The sequence below is a fragment of the Peromyscus maniculatus genome, chromosome 12, assembly GCF_049852395.1.
Source record: "Peromyscus maniculatus bairdii isolate BWxNUB_F1_BW_parent chromosome 12, HU_Pman_BW_mat_3.1, whole genome shotgun sequence".
NCBI classification, from domain to species: domain Eukaryota; kingdom Metazoa; phylum Chordata; class Mammalia; order Rodentia; family Cricetidae; genus Peromyscus; species Peromyscus maniculatus.
The window spans coordinates 10,395,985-10,421,524 of NC_134863.1; the positions used below are offsets into that span (position 1 = coordinate 10,395,985).

Genomic DNA, 25,540 nt, shown 5'->3' on the forward strand with positions numbered 1-25,540 from the left:
AAGTTGGGCAGTCTCCAGTGCTCAGGTGCTGAAGGGCAGCCTGCTGCCCCAGGGCCCTTGAACATCTTCTCAGGTAGCACCATCCTGAATCGATCTCATGGTTATAGCTGCTAATCTGTCTCCCTCTCTCCAAATCTGGGATTTCAGGTATGGGCCACCACACCCAGACCAGCACTTTGTCTTTGCAACTTTTTTTTCCCCAAGTTCCCACCTGCTACTACTAGAATGTCTTCCTTTCAACGACAAGGAAGTGAAAACATTTTTCCTTCCGAGTGCTTTTCTCTCAACTCTGAGCATGGGCAAGCAGTTACGAGAAACAGAGAAATGTTCTTAATAATCGTGGAGGGGAGCACAGCCACATCATTGCTGCTTCAAAATGAGTATGCTTAGTACACTGACAGACTGGACTATCTGTAAGAAATCGGATTCTATATGATCTTTCCCTAAGGACTTTGTGATCCTTTACACTTGTCTACAAAATACATCAACAGGTTTCCGCTGAGTGATGTGACCATTAACGCTATAGGAAGGGTAGAAATCACATTTATTTTACGTAAGTGGAGAAGGAATCGGTGTGGTTCAGTTGGTGAGGCTGAGCGACTGCCCACGGGTTCACAGGCAGGGGGCGATCAGGGCCAATGTAAACGCCACCTTTACCATACTTCGGTGTCTTCATTGTCAGTGTCCTGGGATCCACCTTTCCGAGACTCCTACAGAGCTGTACGGGACATCAGCTTCAGGTGCCCTTTTGGTTCCCCTTAAAAATCAGTGCTTCAGTCCTTAGCCGATAAAAACGAGTAGCAGGAGAGAAGGAAGTATTTCCTGGGCATATGCAGTGCTGTTCCTGTGATGGTGGGCCTCAGATCTGAGTGCACACAAAACCACTCAGAGATTCTTGATTCAACCATGAGCCACTCCCTCCACCCCTGAAGTAGGAATGGTCGAGGAAATGGGCTCAAACCAGTAGCCAAGGCATGGGACATAACGTACTTCCTTATGAGCCGACCTGGAGTCTGCCTGAGGGCCTAGCAACAGACGCTGTCAGAGGTCCTGATCATGCCCAGCCAGTGAGGGATGACCACACAATGCCACCAGGTTGGGACACAGCGTGGGTGCTGGGAGGAGGGTATATAAGGCCTTCCCCGTTATTGAATAAATGAGTTTGCTGTTTGCCTTCAACTGACTCCCAGTGTCTGTGTCATTGATGCTGTGCCTTCTCGATCTCTCCCTGCAAGGGAGCCGTTAAAATCCAGCAACACACCCTGAGTCTCCGCAGGTTTGTGGTGAACCCTAGGAACCTACATTTTCATAAGTGTCTCAAGACTCCTGGCAGGGAAAATCTACCTCATAGTAAACAGATGTTAGGTTGTGTCCTCACCTCCTAGTGAGCTGGAGTTAGTTAAGTAACAGCAGTGTTAACTATTCTCAGATGAATTAAGCTTGCCCCATCCAAACTATGTTTATCCAGAGCTTATGCTCACTGCAGGTGTTAAGAAGTCTGAATGCTGGGTGAGGTGGCCACACCTCCAATCCCAGCACTCGGAGGCAGAGGCAGGCAGGCCTCTATATGAGTTTAAGGCCAGCCTGGTGTGTATGTATGTATGTATGTATGTATGTATGTATGTATGTATACACACACACACACACACACACACACACACACACACACACATATATATATATATTGAGTGCCAGGTCAACCAGGGCTACACAAAGATACCCTGAAAAGAATATTCCTCGAACTGAACTATATAGATATATAGAGATGACAGATAAATGCCTCTGACAGGCAGGTGTACAAATAGACACTAGCGGAAGAACATGTCAAAAGCATTGGGACTTACTACTTCTCTGATGACCCCAACCTGTAAGAAATACAATGCCCTCTCCACAATTCAGTGAGCTAACCTCCTCATGTGTTTAACCTCCTCGCTCATTACCTTGTTCCACATTCTCCACTGTCCCACACTCAGCCAACAGTCCATCCAATACCTGTAAAGGAACAGGAAGAAAAGATCATAAAAAAAGACACTGATTTGCCTCCACAAGTGAAACACATTAAAACAGAGACATAGGAATAGTGTAAATAAGTTGGCATTTCAGGTCTTCCATAAGAACTCTACACATCTAAGAATTCAGGACTTTTTGCTGATTGCTTCCCAACAGCCTATTCAATAAGATGACACTACATAATTTTGGAGTCTGGTAACTGAACAGTTATACTCATCTGATGACTCAAGACCATGCTGTTGAAATGAAAAGCAGACTAGAGGACAGAGCTCATTTTTCTTTAGGGGATTTAACAATTCTTCCTTTGGATTTCCTCAAGGGGCCTCCTTATTTATTCAAGTAATAGACTGTGTAGACTTTTCCACAGTAAAAAACTGTTCTTGAGGATGGCGAGATCCCAGCACCCACATGGCAACTTATAACCAACCACCTGCAACTCCAGTTCCGGGGGATCAAATGACTTCTTCTGGCCTCATGTGCTACTGAACACATGTGGTGTACAAAGACCCACACAGACACACACACATACACATAAAAATAATAAATCTTTTTAAAAATTTGTTCTTTTGCTTTGTTTTGTTTTGTTCTGAGGCAGGTTTCTCTATGCAACTTTGGAGCCTTTCCTAGAACTCACTCTGTAGACCAGGCTGGCCTCGAACTCAGAGATCCGCCTGCCTCTGTCTCCCGAGTGCTGGGATTAAAATGTGTGCCACCATCACCTGGCAAAAGTTTGCTTTTTTTTTTTTTTAAAGATTTATTTTTGAGATAGGGTCTGGCCGTCCTGGAAATCCCTACATAGACCAGGCTAGCCTCAAACTCAAGAGATCAGCCTACCTCAGTCTCCTAAGCACTGGAATTCAAGTCACACACCACTATACACCACAATGCCTGGTTACTGTGTGTGTGTGTGTGTGTGTGTGTGTGTGTGTGTGTGTGTGTGTGTGTGAGAGAGAGAGAGAGAGAGAGAGAGAGAGAGAGAGAGAGAGAGAGGGAGAGAGAGAGAGAGAGATGCGCTTGCAGAGGCCAGAGGTATTGGATCTGGGGTCATAGGTAAGCCACTCAATTTGACTATTGGAAATGGAACTTGGGTCCCCTGCAAAGGCAGCTCTTCAGCCTCGTCCTGTTTCTTCTTCTGCTTTTAAAGACAAAGATAAAACAGCTTTTTTTTTAGGCTGGTCTGGTATCCTGTGGGTTAGGGCAGTTTGTTCCTAACAGTGGGGCCACTCCTTGCATCCTACTGTATTTAAGATAGCAATCTTAGACTTGGAGTGCCCTGCAGATATATCTTTAATGGTTACTCATAGCAACTACCTCAGAACAAAAACAAACAAACAAACAAACAAATCGACCCCGACAAAGAACTTTCTGTTTCCATAGGTTTCCCGGTGCCTCAGCCAATCAGAATGGGGAACAACAAAAATCGTTCATCAGATCATACGCTAAGAATCACAAAGAGGTGCACACTTTGTCCCCTGGCTGGTGTGCGGGTGTTTGTGGTGTGGTACCTGAGGGCGAAGACTGAGAGGCCAGAGGGCACTTGGCTGGGGAGGGAGAAACAAACAACCTCTAAATCGCACTGTGTGCCCCAGCCCTGGAGAGGAAGGACAGGACCCAGAGGTGTGGGGGACACGTCTCAAGGTCTCTGAGTCCTAAAGCAAAAGGAAGCTAAGGCAAGGAGGTGTCTGGAGTCCCGGCTTACCTCCCACTGCAGGTGAGGCGGGATGTTTCGAATCTGGATTTTTCTGCTCCTGTAAAGACAAGAGCAGTCTAGAACATTTTCTCCATACACTCCAACTTCAGCAAATAACAAAATCAGACAGAAGATCATAAACCAAGTTCTCTGTCCAACTATATGCACCAACCCTCCCCCCCACCCCCCCCACCCCCCCCCACACAGAGAACATTCCTACAGTGGATAGCAGGCTCCGGGTTTTAAGGTTTCCAATTACCTTGGGAGGAAAAAAAAAAAATCCACAAATCCCAACAAGTTAAAGAAACTACAATTTAAATACAGATTTACATTTCCAATTTCCTACTAGAGAAGTCAGAAGATAAACCACCATATATTGTTTCTATGATTATTCTCTCAAAACATTCATGCTTGCAACTGATCCTACCCCCAGGTTCAAACACACTGGGTAAGGTCACAAATAGTATGGGCTTAAACAAAATCAGATTTTGTTTCATGTCAAATTTCATTTAAAAATTTATTTCCAGAAGGTAATTTATTTGCACATCGAAATTAAAACATCATAACAATTTTCCATCTCCCGCTCCTCGCTGGAAGCAACTTGTTTCTGCATATCTTCAGTTTCATGTAAAAATACAGACTTACGTCTCTTACAGAAGCACCGGTACATTCTCCAGTCTGTACCTTGTTTTTTCACCTGATAGTAACACACTGACAATCTTCCTGTCTTAGAAAGCTTCCTTGTCTGTTTCCTACCCCATGAATGTCTGGCATTTATTTCATCTAGCCACTTTCCTTATCGTGAGTATTTAAACTCTCCCCTCTCCCCTCCCCCTCTCTCCTCCCCTCCCCCTCTCCCCTCCCTCTTCCTCTCTAAATTCAGAGGCCTTTCTTAAGACACCCTGAAAGTCCGACGGCTCTAAATGATTTAGGTATCTTCTTCTGTGTTTGTTTTTGTTTTTCAAGACAGGGTCTCTCTATATGTAGCCCTGGCTGTCCTGGAACTTGCTCTGACCTCAGACTCATACAGATCCTCCTGCCTCTGCCCTCCGAGTGCTGGAATTAAAGGTATGTGCTGCCCAGCTCTTCTTCTGCCTTTTTTTTTTTTATGTAAACAATTACATAGAAAATGTAATTAAAATTACACAGAAAATAAGCCAGGCATGGCGATCTAGGTTTCTTATACTAACAATCATAAGACAGGAGGATCATAAGTTCAAAGCCAGCCTGGGAAGAAAGGCAGCATGGTCTTTCTATTCTCATCTGCTGAGACCCTATTAAACCCTGGGAAGACCCACCAGTGTACAGAAGTGCAATTTTCATTGAGCTCAAATTCCATCAACACTCATTTTCGGGGAATGCTGGAGGAGGGATGTGGTCCCCATCCCTTTTTCCTTCTTTCTGGTGCTCGTATTTCCAAACAGTGTTTGTACACGGCCACATGCATCCCCATGGCTTCAACCTTGGTAACAGCCTTGGAGGAACAAAGAAGTACAGACTACGAGAAGGAAAACCAGTGAAGCGAGCAGCTCATCTCTTCCCTGCACGTGCAGGTTTGAGAAAGTGCCCGCGGAGGCCAGAGGCCAGCCTCGGGTGTGTTCCGGCAGACTCCGGGAGCCAAGAGACAAGGTCTTGCAGCAGCCTGGAGCTCCCCAAGGCTACTAGGTACACTAGGTTGGCTGGTGCAGGGTCACACGCGTGAGCTGCCGTGTAGTCTTTAAAGTGTGAATGCGCTGTGTTAATGGCTAGTACGGGTGAGGATGTAAAACCTCACATCTCATGGCCGGACGGAAAAAGCAGCAAGAATCAAGAGCCACTTTGTTGTCTCCAGGTCCTAAAGCCTGGCTTAGCGCACTCTTTGGCCCCTGTTCTTCATAAAGAGGCAGGCCTACGGTGGCTGCACGGAAATTTCCTACAGACGGTGCACCAAACCATCTGTAGAAAAGTCATCGGAATTTAAGAAGATAGAGTATGTCTAAAAAAAAAAAAGTTTGTTGTTTCCAAATATAAATATTGACTAACTGCTAACCAAAAATATAGCCCACAGACAGCAACTTATCCGAACAAACATAGCTACTGCACAGAATCTATCAGCACATGATAAATAAGTTATATATATATATATATATATATATATATATATATATATATATATAGTCATATATAGCTATATATAAATAAGTACAGAGTTATAACAGACAACTATTAAAAACAGAGTAGGTATATACACACACGTACCCTTGCAGGGAACTCTCTATGGCACGTCGTTACAGAAAACCAGTTACTAATTAAGTTGATCCTGGTTTTGTAAATTATTTGTATGTATATGTGTACATGGGCGGGGGGTGCACTATGTGTGGGTGCCCATGAAGGCCAGAATCAGACCCCCTAGAACTGGAGTTACAGGTGGTTGGGAGCCAAGCACCAAGGGTGCTAGGAACTGAACTCGATCCTCTTACAGGAGTTCATGCTCTCAGCCACCGAACCACATCACCAGCCCCCCGGACGCAGACCATAACATACGGGCTGTTATTACGGCTGGCTTGTACCTACTATGTAGCCAAGGATGGCCTTGAACTTGTGGAGATAGATTCTCCTTTCTCAGCCCCTCAGCTACTATAAGAGTTTTAATTGTTGATATTTGTTTTTAAACAAGTAAGACAGGGCTAGAAACACAGCTCAGCAATCCAGAGCACCAAAGAGTAGGTCTGTACACATGTATACGTGCAGGAAACTCACTGACGACGGCCGAGCAAGGCACTGATCTATGAGTACAGCAGAATGTCGCTCGGAGCCATGTTATTGCTTCATCCCCTCAGCAGAACAGTAGTGTTTGGTTTTCTCCTAGGTCCACGGCCTATGCAGTCTCCGTGCCTTGGCCACCCAGGCAGTGTAGGGCCGGGGTTCCATCTCACAGAGTGGGCCCGAAATCTAATCGGGTGGTGGCTGGCCACTCCCACAAGCTTTGTACCACCACTGCACCAGTGTGTGTGGCAGGCAGGCCGCCACGGAAGACAGAAGAGCTTGCAGCTGGGTCCGTTTGTCTTTCTCCTTCGGGAGCACGTGCAGTGCCGTTCGGCACCGTGACTGCTAGTCAGTCAGGTGAAGGTTGTTCTATGTACGTCAGCCCGACTTCTTCGTGTTCTGTGAGTTATGCAGGGGCTGTCTTCAGCAATATGGCCTTAGCATCCGTTTGTGGGGAGCCACCCATGGCTTGGGTTGTTTAGGGGTTTCCATGGGACCCCTTTGGCCAACACCTTGATTAAAAGTTACCCATTTCCTGCACTGGAGGTTTTGTTGAGTGACAAGAGATGTTTGGCGGGGCCCTTTATTCAACGATTCCATTTAAATCTCTTTCACATATGGACATATTTTAAGAAGCTTTTACTTGCTGGGTGGTGGTGGCACATGACTTTAATCCCAGCATTCCAGAGGCAGAGGCAGGCGGATCTACAGTTACAGGACAGTCAGGGTTACATAGGGAAACCCTGTCATTTAAAAAAGACAGAGAGAAGCTTTTACTTTATTAGATTTCCATATGAACCCTCAAATGACCCTCAGTTTAGTGGTCCCTCCCCATTCTCCTCCCCTATGGCCCCCTTCTTTTCCTCTCTTCTGGTTTGATCCTCCTGTTCCAGTCCACGATCACACTGCATCCCCCAGCCTCTCCTCACCCACCCATAACTATCTTTTGTATTTTTCTTCCCTAGGGAGATGCTTCCTTCTCCACTAGTCCCTTACTCTATACCTGGACTCTGTGGTTAAATGGTGGGAATGTAAACTTGTACACCCACTATGGAAATCAGTGTGGCAATTCCGCAGGAAGCGGGAATAGACCTACCTCAAGATACAGTTATACCACTCTTGGACATATACCCAAAGGACTATCCATTCTACTATAGACACTTTCTCAACCATGTTCACTGCTGCTCTATTCATCATAGCCAGAAAGCTGGAATCAGCCTAGATCTCCATCAGCAGACAGAGAAAGACAATGTGGTACATTTATTTACACAATGGACTACTACTCAGCTGTTAAATCGAAATCATGAAAGTCACAGGTAATCATGAAAGTTCTGATGTAACCCAGACCCTAAAAGACAAATATGGTTATACATTTGCTTACATGTGGGTGTTAACTGTTAAGTCTTTGATAAGCAGGGTATAATTGACATAACTGTCATTTTAATCAATATGTAAGATTTATTCATTAAAAGCATACCAGAACTTGCTAAGTAAAGAGGGAACAGGACTGTGTCAGTCAACATTCCTATCTCCTGCTCTATTACTGCAGAGCGTCAGTTTATTTGACAAATCATCTGTTCAAGTGCAACAGCAGAGGAACTACAGGTAGCTCATCCCATACCCTAACTGAACAGCCCTCAAATGACGGCGCTTCTTGCAACAGATACTTCCATGTGAAGGCTGCATTTCAGGTGAGCAGAAAGCAGACCTGATTAAATTCCCATGTCAGGATGCTTGGAAACATAATCTCTAAAATGCTTGTCCACATCAAGGAATAAAGGAACTGAGAACTGGGAAAGGAGGTTGGAGATCACCACAGAAGGACCAACAGCCTGGACAAAAACCTCTTTAGGAAATTGGAAACCAGGCCCAGAGGGGCATTCCTATAATCCCAGTGCCCTTGAGGCTCGGGGAGGAGGATTGAGAGTTACAGGCTAGCCTGGGCTACACAGTGAGACTGTCTCAAAGGACAAAAGGAAGAACAACATGAGAGGGATGATAAAATAGAGGAAGAGCAAAGGAGGGAAGGAGGAGGGCGAGACTGGGATGGGGAGATGTTGTCATGGGAAAATTCCAACACTTTTCTGAAGCTCTGAATATCATTCCCTCTAGATAACATCCCGCATCACGCTCCTCCAACCCATTATTTACAATATAAAGAAAAATAATGGTAGCTTTCCCGATCTTCTCTGTGGGCTCACCGATACTCTCTTGCTCACCCCTCTATCGGTTTAATGGGATGTAGACTAATAAAATCCCAAAGATACATCCAAAACATCCTTCACAGTTTTTAGCAGGAAGATATCCCCACACTACAAGTGCTCCTTATATCAACGGCTCTATGCTTCTCACTGAAGCCTTACCACTGCTAGTGAAGTGCCTATCACTGTCAAAAATTTTCAGATAAATAAACCGAGTTATCTAAGTCTCAGTTAGGGAGTGACAGGTTTTTTGCTTTATATATTTAAATATTTAAAAATGTCACACTGGAATTGCCAATTCAACAACAAAAGTTTGTATTTCAAGGATGTATTTCTGTTTCAATAGACCCTGGGTAGGATGCATCCCCTTAGACAGAAGAACTACTAGCCTTAGGGATGAACGTGTAAGCCTTTCCTGCAACATCAACCTCACTGCAGATTTTCACCACACCATCTCCTACTGGTGGGGACATGTGGAAAAGTCACCTTCTTCAGCTTTGCCAGGCTGTGCCATGCCTCATGGGGCAAGACCAAGTTTTAGAACCTCCCCAAAATACAGGTGGGACACATTCCAGAGAGCTCCCAGAGAAGAGTAATAGTGTATTGCCTGAAAAGAAGAACACATTGGAATTCAGGGACGTGAGACATTGGATACAAAGACTGCATCTGTCTGTGCATCCCAAAGACGCGCACTTTGCTTCAGCTTTCCAAGGTTGAAACAGAAGAAACAAAAACGCAAGTAAGCATTCCATTTAGTCTCTCATTCTGCTGTGATGGAAGGGCTGCTGGGGGTGGGGGGGTGTTCTGAGACACAGTTTTGGAATGTAGCTCAGGCTGGCCCTGAACTAGCTATATAGCCCAGGCTTGGCTCAAACTCATGATCTTTCTGCCTCAGTTTCCTGAGTGCTGGGATTACAAGTATGTGCTTTCATGTGTGATGAAGTTTCCACTTAACAAAACCCATTTCTCGAAAAGTGATTAACTAGCTTTATACGAGCCCTGACTTAAAAATCTGTATAATTAAAACTAACCATGTTACAAACAAATATTTACATACATCAGGGAGTTCAGATAAATAACAAAGAACCCAAGTTCTGATGTGGCACCTGGACAGGCTCGCTCCTTAGCATCACACCCACCGATTTCTCTACGTCATACCTGGATCTACCCTGTTTTTTCCCCCTCTGCTCAGCATCCTTCTCACTTTTCTTCTTCTGCCCCAGAAGGCAGGACCACAGCAATGTTCAGCGACCAGCAGCCTCTGAGCATCAGCTGCCTTTTCCCCTGGTCCACCCCATTTTGTTGATGACAGTGGCTAGTCTCTAAACAAGTCACCTCTTCCATTTCACATTATAAACAATGAGCCAACACCATTTTATCCCCCGCCCCCAAAAGAAGAAACTGTGTCCACCATCTTTATCATTATAGTCATGATGAATACTACTGATGTTAAATTCTCTCTGGAGTCCAAAGCTGTGCAAACCACATATTCCCCCTCATAAGCACCTTCCACCAGGCCAATCAGATCGTGTGTGAGGCCTGGGGTCCTGAACAATTGGACCACCAGTACCCAAATATTCCTACCAAAAGCTAATAGTACTGTGATTGATTTTGAAGACTAGGATGATCTTTAAAGGTTTTAACTAAAAGTATTGCCAAATCAGGCAACAAACACCTGCTGTATCTATGAGAAGCCAGTCCTTTCAAGTTGTCCAACCCGTGGGCTGCATGCAACCCAGGATAGCTGTGACTGTGGCCCAGCACACCTGCAGGTGACATCATGTCATGATATCAAAAGGCTGAACACCTGTACACCGGGGGGTCAGGGAACAAAGTAACATAACCTTTGCAGCTTACTCTCTAGGGAGTGAAACACCAGCCTCCATTCTCATAAACACTAGGACAGCTGTTTGCTCAATCCAGGTCCCTATCTTTCCCTCGCTCATTTTTAGATATTTTTTTTTCCTACTAAAAACAAAGCACCTTTAAATGCCCATGCCTGTATAACATCCTTGTGATGTAACACACTCCAGTAAAGGCAAAGAGCCCCCGGGAAAGCTGGTGTTGGGCCCTGCCGCTGTAGCATGGGCCTGTTGAAAAAGCTCTCCTCTACACCCATACTCCACCCCTGCATTTAGCTCTCGGAGTTTCTCTTTGCCACACAGGAGAGCGACAAAATCCTAGGATGCATCTGCAACATGCTCCAGGAGGAAGAACAGGAAGGAGAAAGTTCTAATGGCTAATTATCATAATGCAAGGTGATCCAGAAAAGTAATTTCTCCGAAGTGGGGGGGGGGGTGGAACACCTGTAATCCTGGCTCTCTGGAACCTTAGGCAGAAAAAGCTCCTAAGTCCAAGGCTAGCCTTGGCTACAGAGCAAATTTGAGAGCAGTCTGTAATCAAGACCAAGCAAGAAGCACGTTTTGAAGGTCACGAAGAGATGTCAGTCAATGACCACCTCTGGCATCTCAGGAGGTGCTGTGGTTTGGGAATCCCTGAGGGTCCACAGGGTGGAGGCAGGGGCACACACCTGTAAGGAGCAAGGGAACCTCTGGGAAGTAAGCCAAGCATAACGCTCTTGGGTCACTGGGGACATGAGGCATTTCCTTGTGACTCCTTTGGCAGCTCTTACCCTCCTTGTTCAAAACATCACATGTTCACTGGTGCAACTCCCTTCAGTACTATTCACATGTGCCGACAGCTGTTACGGGCTCAAATCAAATCTGTGTGTCAAGTAACCCTTTAATCTCTACAACGTTAGCTGCCTCGGGGACTTGTTACGGCAATGAAAAGCCAAACTGCAACATGTTAATTCTTGTTTTAAATTCGCTTCTAGCACTAACAATTATACAATCTGAATACACAGAAATTCACTTTTGCCAGGCGGCGGTGGTGCACGTCTTTAATCCCAGCACTTGGGAGGCAGAGGCAGGCAGATCTCTGTGAGTTCAAGGCCAGCCTGGTCTACAGCGCAAGATCCAGGACAGGCACCAAAAGTACACAGAGAAACCCTGTCTCGAAAAAAACCAAAAAGAAAAAAGAAATTCACTTTTGAGGATGGGGCCTGTCACCGAGCCGCATCCCTAGCCCAAAGTTATCTTTTCAATACTCAAAATTTAATGCTTGCTTACATGGCAGCCTGTAGCCAAGTTTTAGAAAAAGTCATCTTAAGAATATATGGTTGTAAAAACTCTCAGGGCAACTGCTATAAGAACTCTCCCTAGGGAGGTGGAAACAAAAACCTTCATTACTGAGCACCAACAAAACCAAGGCACCATTTTGCTCAAGTCCAACTTGAGGAACCAATGAGCCCATTGAACCTACTTACAGAGCATGCGTGAGGGTGACCCCAAGACAGCCAGGCCACTGAAAGGTCTCATGCCAGCATGGATGACTTCCCCATAGCATCGCAGCTAACTTCCACAGTCTAAATGCTCCAGCACCTCCCAAGACCACCAGAGTGCCAGCAATCAGGGCAGAACTGTATACAAATGCCCGGGAGGTGCTACAGGATGGCAGACCCTCAGGTGAGGGTCCAACAACCCTCCCCACATCTCTGCCACGAAGAAACATCAACGGTCACTAATCCTGATCTGGGGGTCACTTGCACAACTGTTCTGACCAAAATGGTTTTGTGTTCCACAACTTCCTTCACTTCATACACAACGACAAAGGAATATAATAGTGTTCAGCCCAAGAATCCATATGGTCTAACACCAACATCTCTGTTTCTTCCTTCCACCCCAGCATCTCTGTGTCTGCCCCAGACAGGCACTGGCATCCGTACACTAGATGATGTACATGCCCCTCGGAAGGATGCATCCCTGGCTCTCAGTTACAAAGAGGCACTAAAGGCTACAGGAAGAGTGACCCACAGCTTCTTTCCTGCTGGACCTTCCAGACTAGTGAGCGTTCCACATAACTAGACCAAAGAATGCCTACAGAATACAGTGCGACCACTTGAGGACCATGTACAGAGCTCAGAGGAGAGGAGGTGTGTAGGAACTAAGTTTAATCCTGAAGGAAGGACAGACATCCGGCAGAAAGAAGAGCAAAGGGCATTTATCCTGCAGAGAAAACGGCGTAAGTAAGGTTGGCAATCCCAACCAGGTAGCAGCAGGTTCAATATGGGCAAACTCAGGAAAGTCCCAAATCACTGAGACGCCAAAGTACACAGAGAAAGCACACTGTGATGCTACACAAGGCTGCAATGAGCCGAGGCCAAACAAATACACGCTAGGATCAGGAGTCCCGGGGGGTGGGAGGGGACAGGTCAGGAGAGCGCTCACAGAGGGAGCCATCTCCCCACCCTCACCCCCACCCAACAACTCACAGGCAGAGCACCTGGATGCGGTCTGCAGCGGCAGACACAGAGACAGACAGACATTAGGACCAACCCGTGGGCTCTGCTTGCCCACAGCGGCCATGTGTCGTCCACAGACTAAACAGTCTTGACCCCTCAGCCAGCAAGAGTCTTGTTTCCCATTAGGTGTGAGCCCTCTGGGGCTGCAAATGGACAAGGGGTGTGACGGGCCTGGAAGGAACAAGAATATTCTAGAGATCTTGCAGAGCTTCCTTTGGCTATCCCAACTGTTAGACAAAGGTCCTCAAGAAACTGGAATTTCCCCCCAGGAATCTCAAGCTGGGAGGAGGTGGCCAAAGCCTGGTGCCAGCCAGCCGGGGTCATTTGTCCTCCTGTCCCCTCCCTCCACTACCTAGAGGAGATCCCACATAGTCCTGACCAACTGCGTGGCCACCTTGCAGGAGAAACTAGAGCCCAGACAACGATGGGTTAATAACGGGCGGGACACCCTGGGTACAACCACTTACCTATCTAGCCTTCCACCTAAGTCTGGAGCCAGAAAGCGGACTTGGGGGCGGGGGCAAGCCGCTGGACATCGTTAACCCTCTTCTTTCTCCGTGTGGCCACAGTGAATGATTCTTTTTTTGTCTTTTCACTACTGGTTTAATTGGCTTGTGAGGGTGGGTGGCTGAACCTGGCTTATTAGGGAAGTCAAGGCTCAGGCTCTAACCCTAAATAGCTCCAGTAACAGTGAGAGGTCAGAGTCTAAACAAAATGCATTGTTAATAAATTCTTATAAATGTCATGTGCCGCTCCCACCATAGTACAGAATTAGAAAAGCCAAAGGTTCCAGTTCAAAGCCCATCTACCCAGGTATTTAGTGGACCTTGGGGGAACTGTTGGACCTCACCAACTCAACTCTTATCTGGTCTCAGAACTGTTAGGTTGGAAGAGTACCTACGAAGGGCCACCATGATTTCTGTCACATAGCTGTTCTGTTTTTCTAGCTAAAAGGAAGATGAACCAGATTGTATCGGTGTTCTCAAATTAGTCTGGATTTTGTGGTAGATGGAATTTCCTAAAGATGACTTCATTTAAAAAAAAAAAAATCCCACCCTGACTTTGCTATTTTTCCCCACTGAGATATTCTTCTGAAATCCAGCCAGGCTCATGACCAATGAGAAAATGAGTCTCTTACTTCTGAAGCTAGAACACACAGCATGCTTCTCTGAGGAATGCTACCGTCAGATCTCAGCCACTATGGTAGAAGGAAGAGTAAGCAACCACAGAGAAAAGCCACAGCTTCAGCCAACAGCCCAGCTGAGGTCCCAGATGTCAGCCACATCGACCTGCCAGAGAGAGAGAGAGAGAGAGGAGAAAGCGGCCTCCAGCTGTCAAATTATCTTGGCCACTGAGTCTTCCCAGCAGAAGGCCCAACACAGGGCAGAGACAAAATATGTCTGACTACACCCTTTCCATTTTTGACCCACAGAATCTGTAAATACACAGGTTTTATTTTAAGCCACCTAATTTGGGCTTCCTATGTAACAACAGAGACTGCAAACAGATACAAAGTCTTTTAAGGCAATGGAGGATCCTGAAAATGTTTGGGAGTCGTTAAAAGCAAGCTGAAGGTTTCTAGGTTAACCTGAGTGTGGTCACCCGAGGTGAGGGGAGTGTATTTGGAGGAAATCACCAATCTTGTGGAATGCAAACACTGAATGTCCTGGTAGGAGCAGTTTACAGGTACATATTAGATTCAGAGGTCAAGGAAAAGTGAGATATTCAAATGACTCCAACACCTGAACTAACACAACCGCCAGAATCAGACATCTCCAAACAGGTGTTCTTGGTAGATAATGAGCGGAGAAAGAAAGTAAATTTTATTTGCGATGATTGGAGTTAATTTGACAGAATTTAGACTCATCTGGGAGATGAGAATCTGGGCATGCCTGTGGGGTGTTATCTTGATACATTAACTGATGTGAGAAGACCCATCTTAATGGTGGTGAGACATTCCCTGAGCAGGGGCTCCTGGAGGAGGCAGGAGAATGGAGACGGCAGGCTGAGCAGCGGCAGGCATTCCTTGCTTTCTGTTTCTTGTTGTGATACAATGTAACCAGTTACTTCAAATTCCTGAAACCTTGATCCTGCCGCCATGACGGCCTGCCATCTGGACTTGTAAACAGAATGAATTCTTTCTCTTTTGAGTTGCTGTAATCAGAGTGTTTTATAACAACAAAAAGTAACTAAGAAATTGTTGCACCAGGAGCAGGTTTGTGGCTGTGATAAACCTGACCATGGGGTGGTGGTGTAGAAGCCCTGGGAATGGTTTCATAGTTAAAATGTGGAGGAGTCTGGTGCTTCGTGCTAGAAAAGCCCTAATGCGCTGGAAGCAGGGCTTAATGGGCCATTCTGGTGAGTGTTTAGGAGACAAGAATGCTTAGAAGACAGAGACAGTGAGTGAAGTCAGCTCATGAGGTTTCGGATGGGAAAAGAAAAAGTGTATGAGGAACTGGGCTCTGGGGAATCTGGCTGCATTCTGTCTGCATCCTGAGAACCTGAGTCTAAAGGAATTCAAACGTATAGAACTAATGTGTTTGGTAGCGAGAATCTTCAGACAGGATAGATGCTGAGAAAGTAGATGTAATCGCTAAGAAGGAATGAGTTCCTGAAGACAAAAATCTCACACATCAAAGGCTCCAACATGTGAAAACAAGCTTTTCGAAGAGAGAGAGCTGGAACTGAGAATATGGCTGAGCAATCAGGATCCCTCCTCCTCCAAGGAGACTGTTTTCCAAGGGTCAGCACACAGCAGCTGATACACCTGTGGCCCATGGGAGCCAGGCTATATCTCAAGCTGGCAGCAGAACTTGGGAGGTATGAAAGATGTAAGAGTGAGAGGATTCTGGAGCCTTGTTCCAGGGTTTCAGAGAGCAGCTGAGACCTGGCCATGTGTGGCGGGGTCAGAGCTCCTGCCAGGGACCCTTCAGAGCCCACTATGTATTATGACGGCCAAGCCCAAGGTGCAGTAGGAACTTCAGGGTGTCTACCAGAGATGCCAAGACGATGGGACGTCCGTCACGGACAGCTCCAGGCATAGAGTGGAGCCAGGCATAGAGAGAGGCTGTGCGTGCTGCAGAAAGAGCTGCAGAGCTGGGGCTAAGCAAGCCCTTTGGAGCCACTCAGTTTTACCATGAGCCTCAGATGCCACACACGGGGCTGCAGGATTGGGTGTCGGCCCTGCTGGATTGTAGTCTGATCATTTGTTGCTATGCCAAGATTTCTCTCTTCTGGAATAAGAATGCTTATTCTGTGCCATTACATGTTGGAATAAAGAATTTTGTTTTTTGTTTGTTTGTTTATTGGTTTTTACTTTTGTTTTTTTGTTTTTAAAAAAGAGCTCACAGTTCCAAGACTTGGCTCTTTTAAAGTGTTAGAACTGTTCAAGAGTATGGGGACTTTTAAAGTTGGAGAGAATGCATTTTACATTGTAACACAGTCATGAGCCTATAGGGACAAGAGATGGAAGGTGACAGCTGAAGAAACGTGTGTGGGTGTCTAGCTGACAAAGGGTGGGTTTGTGATGGTTAGTGATAACTGCTGACTTGACAGAGCCTATGATCACCTGAGGAATGGGCCTCTGGGTATGCTATGAGGTCTTAACACTAATCGACATGGGAAAATCAATCTTGATTGTAGGCAGAAGCATCCTCTGGTCAGGGCATTCTAGACTGTGTAAGATGGAGGAGGGTACCAAGCATGGGCAACCACCATCCCCTGCTTTCTACTTCTCACTGTAGATGCAATGTAACCGGCAGCCTCAAACATGGCTTCCCCACCATGACAGAATCTAGCCCTGAACTGTGAGAACACATCTTTTATCCTCTGAGTCACACTCACTGGACTATTTCATCACAGCAAAAGAAAAACTAAGACACCATCCTGAACATGTTGGGCCTACATGATGTCTAGACAATCTGTGAGGCACCCAGCAAGCAAGAAGTTAGACATTCATGACCAGAAGTTGACTAATGAAGGATTTGGGCTGAAACCTTAGAAATGAATGAGACCATACTAAGAAAGTTCTGGCCTCCAGGTGCCTACAACATTCAGTTAAATCAACAAACAGGAGGGACTAGGGTTGCTCCATCAAAGAGACAGACTTCTCAAAGTGCCAACCAGCTTCTGGAAAGATGTAATCAAAGGGACAAATGACTGATATTGATCCAAACAACTGGGGCCTAAAAAGGCCAAGATTAGAGGAGAACCTCTTTGCCACTGACGGAAAGTCAAACAGACACATGGACTGAAGAACAGAGACGACAAAATGTACATTTCTAAGAGTGTGGGGGTCACATGGCCACATGCACTTGTCTATCTCCAGGGTACACACTAGGTTCCTAGACAGTTCTCTGAGTTCCCCAGCCCGTCCTTCAAACTTTAGGAGAATGGTTCTAGCGTCAGTTGAACCCCACAAATTTCTTGGGTGGTATAGAGTATCACCGAAGGAAACAGGCCGTCCAGACTGCAAGGCAAAAACCAAGGCAGGGTTAAGATGGGGCAGCCTTCTACCTGGGAAACTGCACAAGAAATCCGGCTGGCTGGATTCCTTTTATGTCTGTAGTAAATTCTTTGATCAAAAAGCTGTTCTGGGAAAGTTGTGGGTGGAATAGATTCATTAACAACTCTAAGGCTCTGAATCTCACTCAAAAGTGATATGAAGAAGAGGAAGAAGTGGAGACCCTGATTGGAGAAACAAAAACAGTGAATTCCAGAAATGAGCATTCTAAGAACAGGATGCCAGAGCACAGGGAGGCATGGGCTCTGAGAAGGAGGTGGTCTTATGCCTGCTTTCATGTGGGTTACCCTGCTTCTTCCCAGTGGGCAGACACAGCATCAAACAGCTGGGCTGGACTGGGACGCTGGACCTCAAAAGCAGAACAGTAACTGGATAACCCACAAGCAGAGTCAGCAAAGAGGCAGTTCTGCAGATCAGAGCACCTCAGTCCCCAGCAAGAGTGAGAGCAAAGAGAAGTTACACTTTTCTAAGACCTCGCTAGAAGTTCCTGGAGAAACGACATTAAAATTCTTCCAGTGCTATGTTTACTTTCCCCAAAACACTGTTTTTAATGAAGGAAGGCAATGATGATCATGTCTGAATAGCATGCAGGGGCTTTTTTTTTTTTTTTTAATAAGTGAAGAGATCCGAGGTTTAAGAAAAATCAAGCGAGCATAAGGAAGGCATTTGGCTGCCTACTGCACACTATTTGGTTTAACACTTAACAATACTTTAAGGAAAGTCTGGCAGCCCCACTTTATAGAGACCAAATGAACATTTGGAAGGGGTACAGCTGTACTGCCAAATCTGTACAACTAGTCCATGCCGGAGTCAGCAAGCAGGCCTGGCAAGCCTGCTTCCAGAGCCCATGGGCTGGACAGATCAACCTGGTAAGAGGTGCCTCTTAAGAGTAACAAGTTCTCTGGGCAGTGGTGGTACACGCCTTTAATCCCAGCACTTGGGAGGCAGAGGCAGGCGGATCTCTGTGAGTTCGAGGGCAGCCTGGGCTACAGAGTGAGTTCCAAGAAAGGTGCAAAGCTACATAGAGAAACCCTGTCTCAAACAAACAAACAAACAAATAAATAGAAAGAGTAAGAAGTTCAGCATTAGTCAAGTGTGAGCTAATGAGCTTTGTGGTAATGACTCTAACAACGACTATACCCTAGAACCGGAGACTGTATGGAGGGGCACTTCCATCATATATATCATAGATACCTCCACCTAGACAGCAATTCACACACGTGTCAGAACCACTCTGTGTGAGAGGCAAAGTTCCTGTTATCACCCTTGTCTTTGGAGAGCCTTCTCTCTCAGCACGCCCATGCTCCTGTCCAATTGACCAAGACATGCTCCACAGTATCCCTGACTCAACCTGCCATCAAGCACTCTCTTCTCTCCATTCCTTCAGAGTCTGGACTCAGGACGGAAGAGGTAGGATCACCAGACAGACCAATCTCTGCCAAGCTGTTAGCTGATATACCTACCATCTGGGATACAAGCTTTAACGTAGTTAAGATGTGTCTTACCATTATACGGGCACTATACAGGAGGAATTGCAATGGATGGGTGGATGTCTTGGGCATTCTAGAAGGCTGAAAGAAGAGAACTATTTTAGGGCAAGCAACCAACCAACCATGCAACCAATAACCTAAGTACGGAGTCCTACCTACACTCACTGTAGCTTAACTACTGGGCAGATCAACTCATTCAGGGAAGTGCCTATTATTATCACACCCATTTAACGACAGGCAACAGTCACAGCAAGGCTGAGTAACCTTGCCAAGTCACAGCCAGTAAGAAGCAGCAGCAAGGTCCAAACTCACACTCTAGAGACACCCAGTCTTACTCTTGACTACTAATTCCCACAGTGCTCAGAGTGATCTGAAGATCCTCGGGGTGCCCAAGATCCTTTTGGGAGTCCATAGGAATAAAACTACTTTCCTCATCATGTCAAGATGCTTTCCACTTGCAGATATTTGCAAAGGTTCTACAAATCAATGGTAGATTCAACTACAGATGTGTCAGCCTGACCGGAGGCGTGGGCAATGAGCTAACTACAGGTGCTTCAGCCTGACTGGAGGCGTGTGCACTGAGCTGTGTGAAGAGTCCAGGGGTCCCTCTGTCATGTGTTGATGAAGCAGTAAAAATGATTAAAGTTTAGTTTGTAGATTCCAGAGTCAAATCTAAAAAAATGTGATGCAGCAAGGATGAATATAGCACTCGTATTGCATACTGAAGTAAGATGACTCAGGAGAGACATGGGAACAGCTACTTTCGGCACGGAAATTCAAATCCACTCACAGTGACTGGCAACAAGAGACACTTGGAATTGGGGTTCTGACAGACAGTTCTTGAAAATGAACAAAAGAAGTTGTTACACCAGTATTTGTTGCCAATGCTGAAATTTGGTATCTCGGGCAAAACTTCGATTTTTAGAAAACGTGTGTACATGTTTTAGGCCATGAGCCTACAACTTCTCCGTATTTGAAGGTTTGGGGGTGAGAGTGGTCACGGAGGTGGTGCACGCAGTTTTATGACACTGGTTTAACAAGTCAACATTTACAAGCTCTGAGCTGCCCAACAATCTAATATTTTCTAAATGACGGCACCATCCCGCGGCAGTCAATGGTTTTAAAGTAACGTATATTAAGAGTCAGTCACAGGGCTGCAGAAACGGCTCAGTGTTTAAGAGCACTGACTGCTCTTGCAGAGGACACCCATGTGCAGAGGACACCCAGTTGGGTTCTAGGCGTTCCAACTGCCTCTCACCTCTAGGCACCTACATTCACGTGGTACATGTAAGTGCATGTGAATGTGCGTGCACACACAATAAAAAGAAATCCATGAATCTTCTTTTTAAGATTATTCCTATAGAGCCAGGCCTAACGATACAGACCTGAGTCCTAGCTACTCAGGAAATTGAGGCAGAAGGATCATAATTTCAAGTCCTGCCTGGGCTTCAGAGCTGAATCAAGGCCATGCTAGACAATTTAGTGAGACCGTGCATCAAAATGAAATAAATGAGTGCTGGGATACAAGTCCATGGTGGAGAGCTGGTCTAAGATATGTGAGGTCCATGGAGAGCTGGTCTAGTGTATGTGAGGTCCATGCTGGAGAGCTGGTCTATATAGTGTACGTCAGGTCCATGGAGAGCTGGTCTAGCGTATGTGAGGTCCATGGAGAGCTGCTCTAGTGTATGTCAGGTCCATGGAGAGCTGGTCTAACGTATGTGAGGTCCATGGAGAGCTGGTCTAACTTATGTGAGGTCCATGGAGAGCTGGTCTAACGTATGTCAGGTCCATGGAGAGCTGGTCTAACGTATGTGAGGTCCATGGAGAGCTGGTCTAGTGTATGTGAGGTCCATGGAGAGCTGGTCTAACGTATGTCAGGTCCATGGAGAGCTGGCCTAGTGTATGTGAGGTCCATGGAGAGCTGGTCTAACGTATGTGAGGTCCATGGAGAGCTGGTCTAGTGTATGTCAGGTCCATGGAGAGCTGGTCTAGTGTACGTGAGGTCCATGGAGAGCTGGTCTAGTGTACGTCAGGTCCATGGAGAGCTGGTCTAGTGTACGTCAGGTCCATGGAGAGCTGGTCTAGTGTATGTCAGGTCCATGGAGAGCTGGTCTAGTGTATGTCAGGTCCATGGAGAGCTGGTCTAGTGTATGTCAGGTCCATGGAGAGCTGGTCTAGCGTATGTGAGGTCTGTGGTGTAGAGCTGGTCTAACGTATGTGAGGTCCATGGAGAGCTGGTCTAGTGTGTGTGAGGCTTCGGGTTCAATTTTAGAAATGGGAAGAAAGAAAAAAGAAGGAAGGGAGGGAGGGAGTGAAAGAAGAAAGGGAGAAGAAAAGAAGGAAGGAAGGAAGGAAGGAAGGAAGGAAGGAAAAAGTCAGTTAGCTAGTTGTTCCTATGGTTTCAGATACAACACAGCAATGAAACTTTTAAAAAAAAACTATCGCTTGAGGGCTGGAGAGATGGCCTAGGACACTTGCTTGTCCTTCCAGAGGACCCAGGTCCAATTCCAGCACCTAGAGGCTCAAATCCACCTGTAACTCCAGTCCCAGGGGATCTGATGCCCTCTTCTGACTTCCATGGGTACCGCACACCTGCGACACACAGTCACACATGTAAGTAAAACACTTGCACATGAAATTAACCGATCTAAAAGGAGAAACTACCACTTGTCAATTTTGGTGCAGCATTAAAGAAAGACACACACGGTTATCTGAAAAGGCTGTTAAAATATCCTTTCTGGGGCAACGAGTCATCTCAATGGGTACAACCTAACTTTGACCTCTGGAACCCACATGGCGGAAGCAGAGAACTGACTCTCCCACAAGCTGTTCTCTCCCCTTCTCTACACATGGAGAATGTAGATCATGAGAAACGCTCACACACCTCAGCTTGCCACAGCGTCTGGCTCAGTCACTGCCGGGGTCCACCCCCACTCCTCACCACGATGCTGTCATCCAGCTGCTACCCCTTCCCTCCTTCGGCACCTGGCTCCGCCATGCTCTCAGCATTCACCAGGAACTAGGGAAGGCTGCAGTGAAGCATCTCAGGTCTGTGCAACACCAATGTTGTTTCTTTAACCCTACAGAGCGACAGCCTTAGAACCCACCCACGCTCATCCCTTTATCTTACTACTGAGCTGACAGACAACGGCAGAGGACAGAAATGTCCTATCTTCCCAACTTTGGGAAACCGGCATACAAGGACAATGGGGGAAGGAGCGGAGGAATAGTTAAAAGAGAAATGTTAGTATGTACTTAATCCCATCAACATTACATGCCAGACCAAAGGCGGAAGCTGCGGGGGGGGGGGTTCCTCAGATTTAACAGATATTAGAGCAAAATCAGAAATCAGAGAAACCACAGCAAAATAAATGAAATAAATATAAACACATATCCCTTAAATACATATAGTAGAGTAGGAATATAAAAGGCCTAGGATGCTCTCTATCAATAAAACAGGAAAGAAATAGAGGGGAAACAAACTTGGTGATAGTGTAAAAAAAAAAAAAAAGCATTTGTTCTGAGCCGGGTATGGTGGCTCGTGCCTTTAATCCAAGCACTCGGGAGGCAGAGGCAGGTGGATCTCTGTGAGTTTGAGGCCAGCCTGGTCTACAAAGCAAGTTCCAGGACAGCCAGGGCTGTTACACAGAGAAACCCTGTCTTGATAAACCAAAACCAACCAACCAAGAAGATTCAGGTATTCAAACATCACCAGGACTTCAGCACGATCTTACACTCTTTTTTTTCTTCTTTTTTCATTCATTTTACACACCAATCAAAGATCCCCCTCTTCCCTCCTCCCACCCCTCTCAGACCCCCTCTTACCCACCCCAACTCGCCCCCACAAGAAGGCAAGTCCTCCCATGGGCGGCACATCCAGTACAGGCAAGTCCCAGCCCTTCTTTCCCCCAGCCTCAAGGCTGCTCTTAACATCTTTGTCAGAAGGGGGCGCAGCTTTCCTTACAGATTCAGCAGCGGCAGGGAAGCCCCCAATTCCTCAGAAGGCTGCTCACCTCTGCCAGAGCATCTATTGGGCCAGGCGGCCCAGCAGGAATCAGCATCTGCAGGTGTGTGTGTGTTAAATGCCTTCCCCAGTCTGTATTATTAAATTCTACCAACAGTTCCTAGCCGGGCAGAAAAAAGTATGAACTCCTTCCAGCCGGGATCACATAGGTAAATCCTATCTTAAAAATCCGAATCATCAACTCCTTTTGCAAGAAGGAAAAAGATGGACGTGCCCAAGGCCAGAGACAGCATCTTCTCTTATCTTTGCTTTTATGATGCTGTTGTCACATGTGCGTCTAATTTGAAGCCGAGACCTTGGTGAGGAAATAAAAACTTAATTACAGGACTCTTCAGGGAAGACACGGTGAGCTTTACACAACAGGTATGAGGCCAAAAATCTAAGACCCAGTTTGTGGCCACAGTCACTAAATACTCCCCAAGCCCACTTCATAGCTGCCAGGTCTCGGAACTCACTGCACCCCCAGTCCTGTGGACACCACCGCCAGACTCCAAACTAGTCCCCTAAGGGAGGCTCATAAAACGTGTTAGATGAGTGAATAGAAACACCACACCCAGTGGGAGCCGATCAGTCTAAAACCACACGCATGCATTCACTAACTCCACTCTGACCACACTGGCCACTCCAGTAAGAGGCCTCTGAAAAGGAGCTGGCTTGCTCCCTCCTGGAAGTTTTACTCGGTGGTAGTGTCTGGCTCCCTGGCGGCCCTCAGGTTTCCCTTTACAATACTGTTGGATCAGACCAACCACATTATAATAAAGTTGTTTGTTCCCCCATCTGGTTGGACCCAGGACCTGCCTCGTACGGTTCCTTCCAAGAGCCTCAGCGGGCTCCCTCAGGCTCCTTCCCCATCAGGCACCACACCCCTTTCAGGTTTCTGAGTTGAAGGCGATCTCCCCTGCCCGAGTTTCTCAAAGCAGAGATAATTCCAAGGCTACCTTGCAACTGTCCAGGCAGGAATCAAGGCCTTCTATGGGGACACTTATGCCCCTCCTCCTCAGCTGTCTGACTGTTGAAATGATGGACCCCAAGAAATTGGAATTTCCCCAGGAGTCTCAGGCTAGGAGGTGCAAAGGCTGGGACTTTGGTTCTATTTAAACCTAAACTTCATGTCAGGACAGATGGACTTGGGGGAGAGAGTTCTCACTGGATCTCTCTTCTTCCTAATTCGGCCACACTGAATACATCTCCTTTTTCTGCTTCTCATGATTGTTTAATTGGCCTATGAGATTGAGAGGCCAAACCTGGCTTAATAAGGTTGCCAGAGCCAAGACTCTGATCCTGCAAACTCTCTCAATGAAAGGTGAATGTTTTTGCAGCTTTCACCTAAGATTGTATGTGATGCTCCCATTGGCTGGCTCTGGTGTCTGTTCCCTCCTGGAACATGACCTCCCAACTACAACACATGCAAGATCACGCCACACTCAGGCCATGACAATTCAAGGGCAACTGAGCTGCAAGGAACCGGCTGCCCAGCTTCACCCACTGTGGCCATTCATCACTGCGCTCTTCCACCCTGTTTATACTCAGAGATCCCAGCAGAGGGCACCAGGAGGGAGGAAGCTGATGGAGTTTAGAAGGAACCGTAGTCTCAGTTTCAATGAGTCTCCATAACATCAGATTGAGTCAGCTCCCACGGACTGCAACCTGATGCCTCCTGCTGACTCTGATATGCAAAACTGTGTAATCAGAACTGGGTGGCAAATCCACGCTAGGAAGAGCATGACCTCAGCCTTCAAAATTAGACCTGGACGAAAGCCCTCAGCAGCTCAGAGTGTCTCCTGCACAGCAGCTTTTGACATTCCTTCCAGACTTTAATTTCAAGTTAATAGGTTTCGCCATAAAAATAGATATTTTTTGTTGTGCTGAACATTATTTTTTTTTCCTTTAGAGTTTTTTTTTTTTTCTTTTGGTTTTTCCAAGACAGGGTTTCACTGTGTAACAAACAGCCTTGGCTGTCCTGGATCTCACACTATAGACCTGGCTGGCCTTGAACTCACAGAGACCGGTCTACTTCTGCCTCCCAAGTGCTGGGATTAAAGCCATGTACTACCACTGCCCAGCTCTTTTAGAGTTCTTTAAAAATGGGTTTTAGGGGCTAATTTCTAGTTGGCTTGGTGGTTGAGAGCACTGACTGGTCTTGCAGAGATAGCTGTGGCTTGTTCTGTCTCTCTGATCTACCAGCATGGACCCCAATAACTTGCCTCGGGTTTGATTTTATTAATAAGAACTTTTAAGATTCCTGCTAAATCTGGCGCCCAACGTTCGTGTTACGAATTCATGAAAAAGCTGTTTGCCTGTGGCCTTGTGAGCCCCAGCTCAGGCCCAAGCTACACTCAGCCGGTTGTGGTGGTGCACGCTGGTAGGATTTGCTGAAGGAGACAGAGGCAGCAGGATCCCGAGTTTGAGGCCAGCCTAGGAGGCTTGGGAGAAGCTTCGCCCGGACTGAGCCACAAACAGTGGTGGGACCATGGAAGCAGTGGCTACTGCTCCAC

At 46.4% G+C, this 25,540-nt stretch overlaps 1 protein-coding gene across 3 annotated transcripts in view; it reads right to left on the reverse strand.

Moving 5' to 3' along the window:
- Positions 1-25,540, reverse strand: part of LOC143268198 (insulin-like growth factor 2 mRNA-binding protein 2) — a 78,531-nt gene that overhangs the window by 30,740 nt on the left and 22,251 nt on the right. For all 3 annotated transcript variants that reach the window (XR_013043906.1, XM_076549344.1, XM_076549343.1), the window contains exons 2-3: positions 3,710-3,758; positions 1,941-1,992 (exon numbers count right to left, since the gene is read on the reverse strand). Coding sequence is in view for 2 of the 3 variants with exons in the window: in XM_076549344.1 (XP_076405459.1) it covers positions 1,941-1,992; positions 3,710-3,758 (101 nt within the window). In the remaining variant the exon portion in view is untranslated. The remainder of the gene's footprint in view (positions 1-1,940; positions 1,993-3,709; positions 3,759-25,540) is intronic.